General features: G+C 42.9%; 1 protein-coding gene across 15 annotated transcripts in view; it reads left to right on the forward strand.

Annotated features, from left to right (window-relative positions):
* C1h19orf18 (similar to human chromosome 19 open reading frame 18) overlaps positions 1–12678 on the forward strand; it is a 37491-nt gene that overhangs the window by 7295 nt on the left and 17518 nt on the right. For 6 of the 15 annotated variants that reach the window (NM_001432687.1, NM_001432683.1, NM_001432676.1 and 3 more), the window contains 2 exon segments: positions 6323–6472; positions 6576–6671. Coding sequence is in view for 10 of the 14 variants with exons in the window: in NM_001432676.1 (NP_001419605.1) it covers positions 6370–6472; positions 6576–6671 (199 nt within the window). In the remaining 4 variants the exon portion in view is untranslated. 15 annotated transcript variants of the gene reach the window in all.

Raw genomic sequence — 12678 nt, forward strand, 5'->3', positions numbered from 1 at the left:
TTGGAGGAATTAGAGAAAGGATTGAAAGAGCTGAAGGGACTTGCAACCCCATAAGAACAACAATGCCAACCAACCAGATCTTCCAGGGACTAAATCACTACCCAAAGACTATACATGGACTGACCCATGGCTCCAACTGCGTATGTAGCAGAGGATGGCCTTGTTGGGCACCAATGGAAGGAGAAGCCATTGGTCCTGCCAAGGTTGGACCCCCAGAGCAAGGGAATGTTAGGGTGAGGGTTAAGGGGAGGTGGATGGGGAGGGGAACACCCTTATAGAAGAAGGTGAGGGGGAGGGGATGGGGGGCTTATGGACAGGAAACCCAGAAAGGGAATAACATTTGAAATGTAAATAAAGAAATATCCAATTAAAAAAACATAGAATAGTTTAAATGGTTAAGAACTAGTCAGGGAATGAATCAAAGCTTACAGACTAGTTGTTTATTAATAAATATTTAGTCTCAGAATCATCATTCCAAGAGCAGGACTTGGAAGGAAAAATGAATTTAGAGAGTGTATTTATAAGATTTACTACCTGGTGTGACTCTCTAATCAGAAGAAGCCAAGAAGCAATGAAGAGAAGTGAAGAAGTGGGGCTGAGGCTCCTGAGCTCCTCAGTTCAGCTGGGGATACCATTCTTTGGAAGTTAAAATGCCTCTTCTGGTGAGGCTTCCTCTCTGAACTATGTGACTCCTGGGCTCCCATGTGTCAGGATGCCCTTCACCTCAGAGCTGTGTGGTTCCTGGGCTTCCAAGTCCCAAGTTACCTTTCCATTCAAGCTGAAAGGCCAACAGAGAGACTCATAACTGGTCAAAGTACTAAGAACATCTATATCACTTCCTGCAAGGCTCAGGATACATCATAGAAAATCAGTAGTAAGAATGTAAAATCTAGAGCATAAGGAGGTATGTTGTAAAAGGATGTCTTCTGGATACAACATGGGCATTGTATTCATTAACTCACAGCATCTATGGTTACCTGTACAAAACCTTCAGAGGATTGGGCCTCTTGTCATTTCATCATTGATTGTGGAGGGAATCATGTGCCTCCACTTCTTCCAAAAACGAGCTACTAGGCAATTAGTGGATGTTGGCCTTCCTGCTTGGAATGGAAGGTGTCCTGGGACTCAGAAGCCAAGAAACCACACACCTCCGAGGGGAGAAGGCATCTCAGTGGAAGGGCACCCTAAGAAATCAAAGGAACCACATGGGTTCTGAGAGGAAGCATCCTCGGAGGAGGCCTTCCAGCTCCCAGGGGAGGCCATCACCAGCTGATCAGGAGTTCAGGAGCCTCAGCCCTGCTGCACTTCTTCACTCCCTCCCTTCTCTTACTGCTTCTTGACTTCTGATGACAGAGTTCAACAGACTTATTGGGAGGGTCAAGAGTATGGAGGGACAAATCCAGGGGTGGCTGCCTCTGCTCCTGAAAGATAACAGCAGGGAACTGAGCCTGCCTTTACATAGTATGTCTTAGGGGGCAGAGATTTCCAGGGTGATGGCTGTTGAGATTTCATCTCCTGAGCTTGGGGAGCTCAGGGATTGATTGGTTTTCCTGTTGAGACTTTCCCCTAAAATTAGCATAATCTGGAGAGGGTCTTATTGAGGGGCTAGAGATGACCCTTGTGATAATTACAAAGGCTGGAAATTTTTTATGACAGGGAGGTCTGGGGGATGTCTGGCTGCTAGAGCTCTTAGGCTGGGGCCTGGCCACTTTTCAGCCTTGAAGGTTTACAAAGTTTACAAAATATACAAAGTTTACAAAAGGAGTCCACATCAGCAAAGGCTTTCCCAGACACTTAAGTGCCATGAATATCCAACAGTGGTTGCTTTGTGGAATTGTGTTAGTTGACTTTTGTCAACTTGACACAAACCTAGATAGATCTAAGAAGAGGAAACTCTTAATGGAGAAAATGCCTACATAGTATTAGCCTATAGGCAAAGTCTTTGGCATTTCTTTTGATTAATGATTGATGTGGGAGGTCCCAACTAACTATTGGTGGTGCTAACCATGGGCAAAGGAGTCCTGGATAGTATAAGAAAGCAGGCTGAAAAAGTCATGGGGAAGAAAGCTAATTAAATGACATCCCTCTATGGTTTCTGGTCTAGTTTCTGCCTCTAACGTCCTGCCTTGAGGTCATGCCCTGACTTCTCTTATAAGTTCCTGTTACTGAAGGCACTGCACACTTAGAACTTGGGACTTAAATGATTGATTCAAGCTGTATTAAAACCAAAAGCCTTTTTCCTGGGGTCTAGCTTTCATAGTTCTAAACAGTACTATGCAAGCTTTCAAGGGAAGGAAACAGTCAATAGTCCTAATGATCAGAAAGGCAAGATATCCATAAAGGTGCAATAGAGGCATTTTTGTGATGTCTAATGAACTTACAACCCACTCAACAGGAAGAAAAACGTGTACTAGGATCCTAGCCAACTTCCTGGGACTACTGACATCACGTATCTTAGATCTACTACTGCTTTTTTTCTAGGTCAGTATAATTCCTTACTACATTATAAATATTAATCTTATGCCCACAGATAATTGGAGCTATCATGTCTCATCAAAGATTTTCTTTACAGCAAATAACAGACAGGTACAGAAAGCCACAGCTGGACATAGAGCAAAGATCAACAAATGGTGGGTATTCTATCCCCAGTAGAAACATCTACATTGCCACAGTAAATGTTACTAGGGGGGTGGGGTCCTAACACACCTTAGATCATTTAGTTCCCAAATAAAAGACACAAAACCTTTATTTTTATCATAAGCCTTAAAAGCACTAGAGCTGGGCAGATATCAATATGCTAATTTGTCTACTTCTCTGTCAATTATCATGAGATATCACTTGCATTATTCTACCTGGGCTGCTCCTACTCCAACAGGCCAGCCCTCATGACCACGACCTCACATCTACCCACCCCAAGGTGCCTTCTTCATTATTCCTCCTCTCTCTTCCTCATGGTCTTTACCTCAGATCCTACACCTGGAAACTAAAGCCTTGCCTACCTCTCTTCTGCTCATCTGCAGGCTGTAGGCATCTACATTAACCAATAGTTTTTTTTTCTTTTCATCTTTATTAACTTGGGTATTTCTTATTTACATTTCAATTGTTATTCCCTTTCCTGGTTTTCAGGCCAACATCCCCCTTAACCCCTCCCCTCCCCTTCTATATGGTTGTTCCCCTCCCCATCCTCCCCCCATACCTCCCTCCCCCCAAAAATCACGTTCACTGGGAGTTCAGTCTTGGTAGGACCAAGGGCTTCCCCTTCCACTGGTGCTCTTACTAGGCTATTCATTGCTACCTATGCAGTTGGAGCCCAGGGTCAGTCCATGTATAGTCTTTGGGTAGCGGCTTAGTCCCTGGAAGCTCTGGTTGGTTGGCATCATTGTTCATATGGGGTCTCGAGCCCCTTCAAGCTCTTTCAGTCCTTTCTCTGATTCCTTCAATGGGGGTCCCGGTCTCAGTTCACTTAACCAATAGTTTTAAATTAAGGAACAAGGTTCGTACAACAAAAGCTGATATGTGTGGAAATTCACTTGCCTGGGGGCAACTAGACCTTGGGATACATAATTTAGCATTGTAATGCATAGCAACAGACCAAACCTCAACCCTACATCACAATCCCTGCAACAATGGCTCAGGAAACATCACAGAAGAGAGAGCAGAGAACAGAGAGAGGTAGAATACTAGTAGGAGGCAGAATACTGGGAAGTTTGCTGTGAGGCCATCTCTCCTAGAAAGGGCTGTAAAAACAATATCTGAACAATGGCAATATCAATAGACATGCCAACATGGGTGACAGAATATGTCATGGGTCCTATCCCTAGACAAAGAACTATAGGTAACGAATGACTTCTGAGAGACGGAGAATTAGCCAGAGATAACTCCTTTGTTTATCTGATGCATCTAGCATAGCTCCAGGGACAGACCTGAGTGGGATCAGCAAGGGAGTGAAGCAAAACCAGACAGATACAGGGATATACAGCAAAGCTGGCATTGGGTGGTCTGGCTCTTGGCTGGAGAAATCTCAGCTACCTGTGAGCTAAGTGTACATAAGTGCATAAGTAGAGCTGAACTGAGAGGTGGAGTTATTGCATATAGCTGAACAGGAGGAAGGGCTACTATATACTGATAAGTAGGCAGGGTTTATATTATATGAATGGATCGAGGAGATGGATTTATCTGATCTTGGTAGGGATAGCCTCTGTAAGGAAGCAGTCTTCAGGTCATAAATATCACTGAAGAAAGCTTAGGTGGCCATTTTCTGCACACACAGTCAACATCCACACTTGTCGCTGAGACTCTCTCTCCTGCAGGTTGAGGGGGGTCCTGCCTATTCCTCAATAGGTCCTAAAAGTGGCCGTGCATATGTCAACATCATATATCACTCAGAACTTTGCTAACGTAGGACTTTCTCTTCTCCCTATGGCTATCTGTGAAGTGTTTTCCGAGAGTTGTGTTCCAGAGATAGGCAAAGTTATACCTCCTGCAGCAACTGTACTTGGTAATGTGTAAGAGTCACCCAGGTGGTACTTGTTTTGAAGGCATAAAGGGGTCATGAAAAGCAGCTGAGGCTTGGCACTGTGAGAAGCCATAGAAGACCATTGGTGAAATTGCAGTCTCAGCTGCGGTAGATGGCCCAGGACTGAAGAATTCAAGAAAAAGATTTGAGGCTTGGCACCATGAAGAGAACCTATGAGAGGCTATTGGTGAAACCTAGTTGCAGCTGAAAACCCCAGCATATTGGAGATGCCAGTACCATGGGATGATCACCAAGTGCAGCAGCAACAGTGGAGTGATCAACCTGCGCTTAGAGCAAGTGCTACAGAGGGCAAAGCAGAAGGAATGATGCCAGCCCTTTGGAAGAAGGAGATGATCATGTGTGGATCCCAGACATTGAAACAAGAAGCTATAACACTGAAGTTGCCTTGGAGATCCCAAGATGTTTGACATGCCAGATACATGGGCTATCTGCTGAGGAAAGCCACTAACAGGGAGTGGAAACAGCCCAAGAGAAAGAAGTTTGTTGCAGTCAACAAAGATGAAAAGGGAGTTGGAGATCTGAAGACCACTTTACATCAGACATTAGATGCAGAGTTTGGACTTTGTCCAGCTGGTTCCTGACTTGCTTTGGGAATTACAGTTAGGTGATTGTGATGAATTTCAGAAGAGACCTTGAACGTTGAACTTTTAAACATTGTCAAGACTGGTATAGTCTACGGGGACTTTGGAAGTTGGACTAAATGTATTTTGCATTATCATATGTTTAGGTATGGCCCCCATAGACTCATGTATTGTTTAAACAAGCTTATAGGGACCAGGGGGTAGAATGTGATGGTTTGTATATGCTTGGCCTAGGGAGCGGCACTATTAGGGGGTATGGCCTTGTTGGAGTAGATGTGTCACTAAAGGAGTGGGCTTAAGACCCTCACCCTAGCTACCTGGAATTTATTCTTCTACTAACAGCCTTCAGATGAAGATCTACAACTCTCAGCTCTGCCTGCATCATGCCTGCCTAGGTGCTGCCCTGCTTCCACCTTGATAACAGATTGAATCTCTGAACCTGTAAGTCAACCCAAATAAATGTTGTCCTTAAAAGACTTCCCTTGGTCATGGTGCCTCTTCACAGCAGTAAAACCCTAACTAAGACATAAACTATCAGTTTGAGGTTTGGGGAACATGAGGAGCAGCAGTAGGGAAGAAAGGAAGTAGTACGTGATGTAATTATATTTAAGTCTAAGAGGAATTAAGTTTAAAGAAGGGAGTTGGCAGAAGAATTATGATAAAGGTACTTGAATATTTATGTATGCTTTATATGTAATATATTTCCATAAGCATAAGAAATTGTGAAAGAATAAATGGTTTAGAATCTAGACTTTAAAAAAAAAACTGATCCTGTACTCTGCTACTTTATGTAGCCCTCTAGGTTTTATTGCTGTGGTTAGTTTGTTTTGCCACAAGGTCTCACGTAGCTCAAGCTGGCTTTGAACTCCCTAACTTGTTATATTGCTAAGAATGGCCTCAAACTGCTCTACCCACTAAATGCTGGGATTACACATGTGTGATGTCACAGCTAGCTTCTGTCACTTCTTCCTCAGTACCACACTGAACCAAGATTCCTGTCTGCCTTCTCCCTAATCTGCATTTTCCCTGAAGGCTTGAATCTGCTCTCATCCCTGTCTGCCTCACAGTTAGGACATCTGGCTTATTTCAGTCACCTTGACTGCCCAAATTCTGTGAAGGAATTCTGGGGCAGTTAAGCTGACCTCACAGTGGAGGGCTCTAATTCGGAACCCAAACATTCCACTGCTCCAGCCACTGGGCTGTTAGATAAGTATTTCTTGTGTATGAAAAAGAACTTATAATGTTAGAGGAATGCACAAGGTTTGGAGTTCTGTGTTTTTATTTTGGTTTTTATTGGAAGGCCTACTTCATGTCTGCTTCCCTTACACTGTTGAGAAAACAACAGACTCATCAGGTAGCTTCAGCAATGGCCTTATTTCAGGGGGGATAAAAGTCTTTTTTCCAGGGAAATAAAAAGAAGTTAATTACATTTCACTGCTACAAGTTTTCTTTTCAAGGGAGTAGACAGTTAGAAACATCTGAAACTTCTTCTATGGGACAATCCAGAGGCTTCCTTTCAATACTTCGACCAACACAAGTAAAAATCCCAGCACGTAAGTCTTTGCATAACTTATTGAACTGAGGATCAAAGCCAGATGTGTGGTGGTGGTGGTGTGTGTGGTGTACTGTTATTATGGGGTATATTTTTCTGTGTACATATGTGTTTGTGCTATATATATATATGTATATATATATGTATATTTTGTGTATCTGTGATGATGTGTGGTAAGGTGTGTATGTATGAATATGCCTTGAGTATTTGTTAGCAATGAAGTCCACAGAATGTAGACAGGCATTTGATAGGAAATTAAATACTCTGTGCCTTAGTGCACTATGTGCCTCTCATTAAAGGCTACTAATTGTTTCCCACTTCCCTTCTCTTTAATTAATGTGCATAACCACCTTGGGCCTATCCTGATCCTATGAATGACATCAGTTGTAATTCACTCTACATGTCTGAGGTTGGTCACATGGTCAAGATACAGAAACTTTGCAAATATACTGCGTTATTTTTTTCTTTATTTTTTCCTCCAGCTTTATTAAATTGGGTATTTCTTATTTACATTTCAATTGTTATTCCCTTTCCTGGTTTCCAGGCCAACATCTCCCTGACCCAGGGAGATGTTTTTTTTTTTTGGTTGCTATGTAGGTTTGGGTTTTTGATTAGATATTTTTTTGTGTGTGTAGTTTTTTGAGACAGGGTCTTAAAGCTTAGCCTTGTGTCGGACTTGCAAAATAACTGTGGATGACCTTGAATTCCCGATTCTCCTGTATCAACCTTCTAAGTGCTGGGATTATAGGCCAGCAACTAGGCTAGTTTTTTTTTTATCTTTATTAACTTGAATATTGTTTATTTAGATTTCGATTGTTATTCCCTTTCCCGGTCCCTAACCCCTCCCCCTTCCCTTCTATATGGGTGTGCCCCTCCCCATCCTCCCCCCATTACCGCCCTCCCCCCAATAATCACTTCCAATGGGGGTTCAGTCTTGGCAGGACCAAGGGCTTCCCCTTCCACTGGTGCTCTTACTAGGCTATTCATTGCTACCTATGAGGTTGGAGCCTAGGGTCAGTCCATGTATAGTCTTTGGGTAGTGGCTTAGTCCCTGGAAGCTCTGGTTGGTTGGCATTGTTGTTCATATGGGGTCTCGAGCGCCTTCAAGCTCTTCCAGTCCGTTCTCTGATTCCTTCAATGGGGGTCCGTTCTCAGTTCAGTGGTTTGCTGCTGGCATTCGCCTATGTATTTGCTGTATTCTGGCTGTGTCTCTCAGGAGAGATCTACATCCGGTTCCTGTCGGCCTGCACTTCTTTGCTTCATCCATCTTATCTAATTGGGTGGCTGTATATGTATGGGCCACGTGTGGGGCAGGCTCTGAATGGGTGTTCCTTCTGCCTCTGTTCTAAACTTTGCCTCCCTATTCCCTGCCAAGGGTATTCTTGTTCTCCTTTTAAAGAAGAAGTGAAGCATTCACATTTTGGTCATCCTTTTTGAGTTTCATGTGTTCTGTGCATCTAGGGTAATTCAAGCATTTGGGCTAATAGCCACTTTTCAATGAGTGCATACCATGTGTGTTTTTCTGTGATTGGGTTACCTCACTCAGGATGACAATATCCAGTTGCATCCATTTGCCTATGAATTTCATAAAGTCATTGTTTATGACAGCTGAGTTATATTCCATTGTGTAGATGTACCACATTTTCTGTATCCATTCCTCTGCTGAAGAGCATCTGGGTTCTTTCCAGCTTCTGGCTATTATACATAAGGCTGCTATGAACATAGTGGAGCATGTGTCTTTGTTATATGTTGGGGCATCTTTGGGGTATATGCCCAAGATTCAATGTCCAATTTTCTGAAGAACCTCCAGACTGATTTCCAGAATGGTTGTACCAGTCTGAAATCCCACCAACAATGGAGGAGTGTTCCTCTTTCTCCATATCCGTGCCAGCACCTGCTGTCACCTGTTTTTGATCTTAGCCATTCTCACTGGTGTGAGGTGAAATCTCAGGGTTGTTTTGATTTGCATTTCCCTTATGACTAAAGATATTGAACATTTCTTTAGGTGTTTCTCAGACATTCGGCATTCCTCAGCTGTGAATTCTTTGTTTAGCTCTGAAACCCATTTTTTAATAGGGTTATTTTTCTCCCCGCAGTCTAACTTCTTGAGTCTTTGTATATTTCGGGTATAAGCCCTCTATCAGTTGGAGGATTGGTAAAGATCTTTTCCCAATCTGTTGGTTGCTGTTTTCTCCTAACAACAGTGACCTTTGCCTTACAGAACCTTTGTAGTTTTATGAGATCCCCTTTGTCAATTCTTGACCTTGGAGCATAAGCCATTGGTGTTTTGTTCAGGAAATTTTCTCCAGTGCCCATGTGTTCAAGATTCTTCTCCATTTTTTCTTCTACTAGTTTGAGTGAATCTGGTTTGATGTGAAGGTCCTTGATCCACTTGGACTTAAGCTTTATACAAGGTGATAAGAATGGATCAATCTGCATTCTTCTACATGCTGACCTCCAGTTGAACCAGCACCATTTGCTGAAAATGCTATCTTTTTTCCATTGGATGGTTTTGGCCCCTTTGTCAAAAATGAAGTGACCATAGGTATGTGGGTTTATTTCAGTGTCTTCATTTCTATTCCACTGGTCTATCTGTCTGTCTCTGTACCAATACAATGCAGTTTTTTTTCACTATTGCTCTGTAATACTGCCTAAGTTCAGGGACAGTGATCCCCCCAGAAGTCCTTTTATTGTTGAGTATAGTTTTAGCTATCCTGAGTTTTTTGTTATTCCAGATGGATTTGGAAATTGTTCTGTCTAACTCTCTGAAGAATTGGATTGGTGTTGACCAGGTTATCATTGAGTAGAACATTATTCAACTTCCATATACATGTGGGCATTCTTTCCTTATTGTTATTGAAGACAAGCTTTAGCTCATGTTGGTCTGATAGGACACATGGGATTATTTCTATTTTTCTGTATCTGTTGAAGCCTATTTTATGACCGATTATATGGAAAATTTTGGAGAAAGTAACATGAGGTGGTGAGAAGATGGTACATCCTTTTGTTTTAGGATAGAATGTTCTATAAATATCTGTTAAATCTGTTTCATTCATGACTTCTCTTAGTCTGTCTATGTCTCTGTTTAATTTCTGTTTCCATGACCTGTCCATTGATGAGAGTGGGGTGTTGAAATCTCCTACTATTATTGTGTGAGGTGCACTGTGTGCTTTGAGCATTAGTAAGGTTTCTTTTACGTATGTAGTTGCCCTTGTATTTGAAGCATAGATATTTAGGATTGAGAGTTCATCTTGCTGGATTTTTCCTTTGATGAATATGAAGTAACCTTCTTTATCTTTTTTGATGACTTTTGCTTGAAAATCGATTTTATTCGATATTAGAATGGCTACTCCAGCTTGCTTCTTCAGACCATTTGCTTGGAAAGTTTTTTTCCAGTCTTTTACTCTGAGGTGTGTTTCCTGCAGGCAGAAAAATGTTGGGTCCTCATTGCGTATCCAGTTTGTTACTCTATGCCTTTTTATTAGGGAATTGAATCCATTGATGTTGAGAGATATTAAGAAATAGTGATTGTTCCTTCCTGTTATATTCATGTTTGGATGTAAGATTATGTTTGTGCTTGTCTTCTCTTTAATTTGTTGCAACACAATTAGTTTCTTGCTTTCTCTAGGGTGTAGCTTGCCTCCTTATGTTGGGCTTTACCATTTATTATCCTTTATAGGGCTGGATTTATAGAAAGATGATGTATAAATTTGGTTTTGTCATGGAATATCTTGGTTTCTCCATCTATGTTAATTGAGAGTTTTGCTGGATACAGTAACCTGGGCTGGCATTTGTGTTCTCTTAGGGTCTATATTACATCTGTCCAGGATCTTCTGGCTTTCATAGTCTCTGGTGAGAAGTCTGGTGTGATTCTGATGGGTCTGCCTTTATATGTTACTTGACCTTTTTCCCTTACTGCTTTTAATATTCTTTCTTTGTTTTGTGCATTTGGTGTTTTGACTATTATGTGATGGGAGGAGTTTCTTGTCTGTTCCAATCTTTTTGGAGTTCTATAGGCTTCTTGTATGTTTATAGGCATCTCTTTCTTTAGGTTAGGGAAGTTTTCTTCTATGATTTTGTTGAAGATATTTACTGGTCCTTTGAGTTGGGAGTCTTCACTCTCTTCTATACCTATTATCTTTAGGTTCGATCTTCTCATCGTGTCCTGGATTTCCTGTATGTTTTAGGCCAGTATCTTTTTGCATTTTACATTATCTTTGACAGTTGAGTCGATGATTTCTATGGAATCTTCTGCTCCTGAGATTCTCTCTTCTATCTCCTGCATTCTGTTGGTGAATCTTATATCTGCGGCTCCTTGTCTCTTCCTTTGGTTTTCTATATCCAGGGCTGTCTCCCTTTGTGCTTTCTTTATTACTTCTATTTCCATTCTTAATTTCTTCACCTGTTTGATTGTGTTTTCCTGTAATTCTTTCAGGGATTTTTGCATTTCCTCTCTATAGGCTTCTGCTTGTTTATTTGTGTTTTCCTGCATTTCCCTAAGGGTTCTTTATGTCTTTCTTGAAGTCCTCCATCATTATGATCAAATGTGATTTAAAATCTAGTTCATGCTTTTCTGATGTGTTTGGATATTCAGTGTTTCCTTTGGTGGGAGAATTGTGCTCCGGTGATGGCGTGTAGTCTTGGTTTCTGTTGCTTGGGTTCCTGTGCTTGCCTCTTGCCATCAGGTTGTCTCTGGTGTTACCTTGTTCTGCTATTTCTGATAGGGGTTAGACTGCCCTATAGGCCTGTGTGTCAGGAGTGCTGTAGACCTGTTTTCCTGTTCTCTTTCCGCCAGTTATGGAAACAGAGTGTTCTGCTTTCAGGTATGTATTCGTTCCTGTGTACTGGTCTTCAGGTGTTCCTGTGGTTGTGTGTCCTGAGTCAACCAGGCAGGTCACTTGGATCAGAAAAGTTGGTTTTACCTCTGATCTCAGGCCTGGAGTCGTTTCTCAGAGCCAGGCTTCAGCTCTCCATGAGGGCAGCAATCAGAAGGACCTGCCCTGCCTTCTCTCCGGACCCTGTGCACAGGGGGCCCAGGTGGTGCTAGGCATTTTCCTCTAGAGTCAGAAATGTGGACAGAGAGTAGTCTCCTCTGGCTTCTCAGGCATGTCTGCCCCTCTGAAGGTCTAGCTTTCCCTCCCAGAGAATTTGGCTGCGGGGAGCTGTTTGACCCTTCAGATCTGGGTGGTGTCTGGACCTCCGCATTGAGTGCCCCTATCTTCCTGTTCCCAGAGGTCCTATACAGTTTCCTCTTGGGCCAGGGATGTGGGGTGGGGTGGGCAGTACTGGTGGTCTCTCCTGCCCTGCAGTCTCAGGAGTGCCCACCTGTCTGGGTGGTGAGCTCTCTCTTCCATGGGGGTTTGGGAGCAGGGAGCTGTGGGCCGGGATCAGCGAGGTTCCGGCCCAGCTAGAAACCACAAGTGCCTAGTCCCAGAGGAATTTTGCCTTTTTGAGTCCTGAGTCCACCAGGCAGGTCACTTGGAACAGAAAAGTTGGTCTTACCTCTGGTCTCAGGCCTGGAGTTGCTTCTCAGATCTGGGTTTCAGCTCTCTGTGAGGGCAGCAACCAGAAGGGCCTGCCCCGCCTTCACTCGGGACCCTGTGCACAGGGGGCTCAGATGGCGCTAGGCGTTTTCCTCTAGAATCAGAAATGTGGGCAGAGAGTAGTCTCCTCTGGTTTCCCAGGCATGTCTGCCCCTCTGAAAGTCTAGCTCTCCCTCCCACAGGATTTGCATGCAAGGAGCTGTGTGACCGGGTCCCTTCAGATCCGGGCACTGTCTGGACCGCCTACTGCATTATTTATAATTATTTGTATTTTCTGAGCTTAATGCTTAAGATCAAGGTTCACTATGCAGCTTGGGCTAGCCTCCAACTCACAACCCTCTCAAGTCAGCCTCCAGAGTGCTAGAACTATAGGCACATACCATTTGTCTCCTAGGCTGTGGTTTTTAATTTAAGAAAAAAAAAAACAAAAAAAAAAAAACATGGCATTGGGAATTTAGCTCACCA

Source organism: Rattus norvegicus, chromosome 1 (assembly GCF_021556685.1).
Source record: "Rattus norvegicus strain SHRSP/BbbUtx chromosome 1, alternate assembly SHRSP_T2T, whole genome shotgun sequence".
Taxonomy (NCBI): Eukaryota; Metazoa; Chordata; class Mammalia; order Rodentia; family Muridae; genus Rattus; species Rattus norvegicus.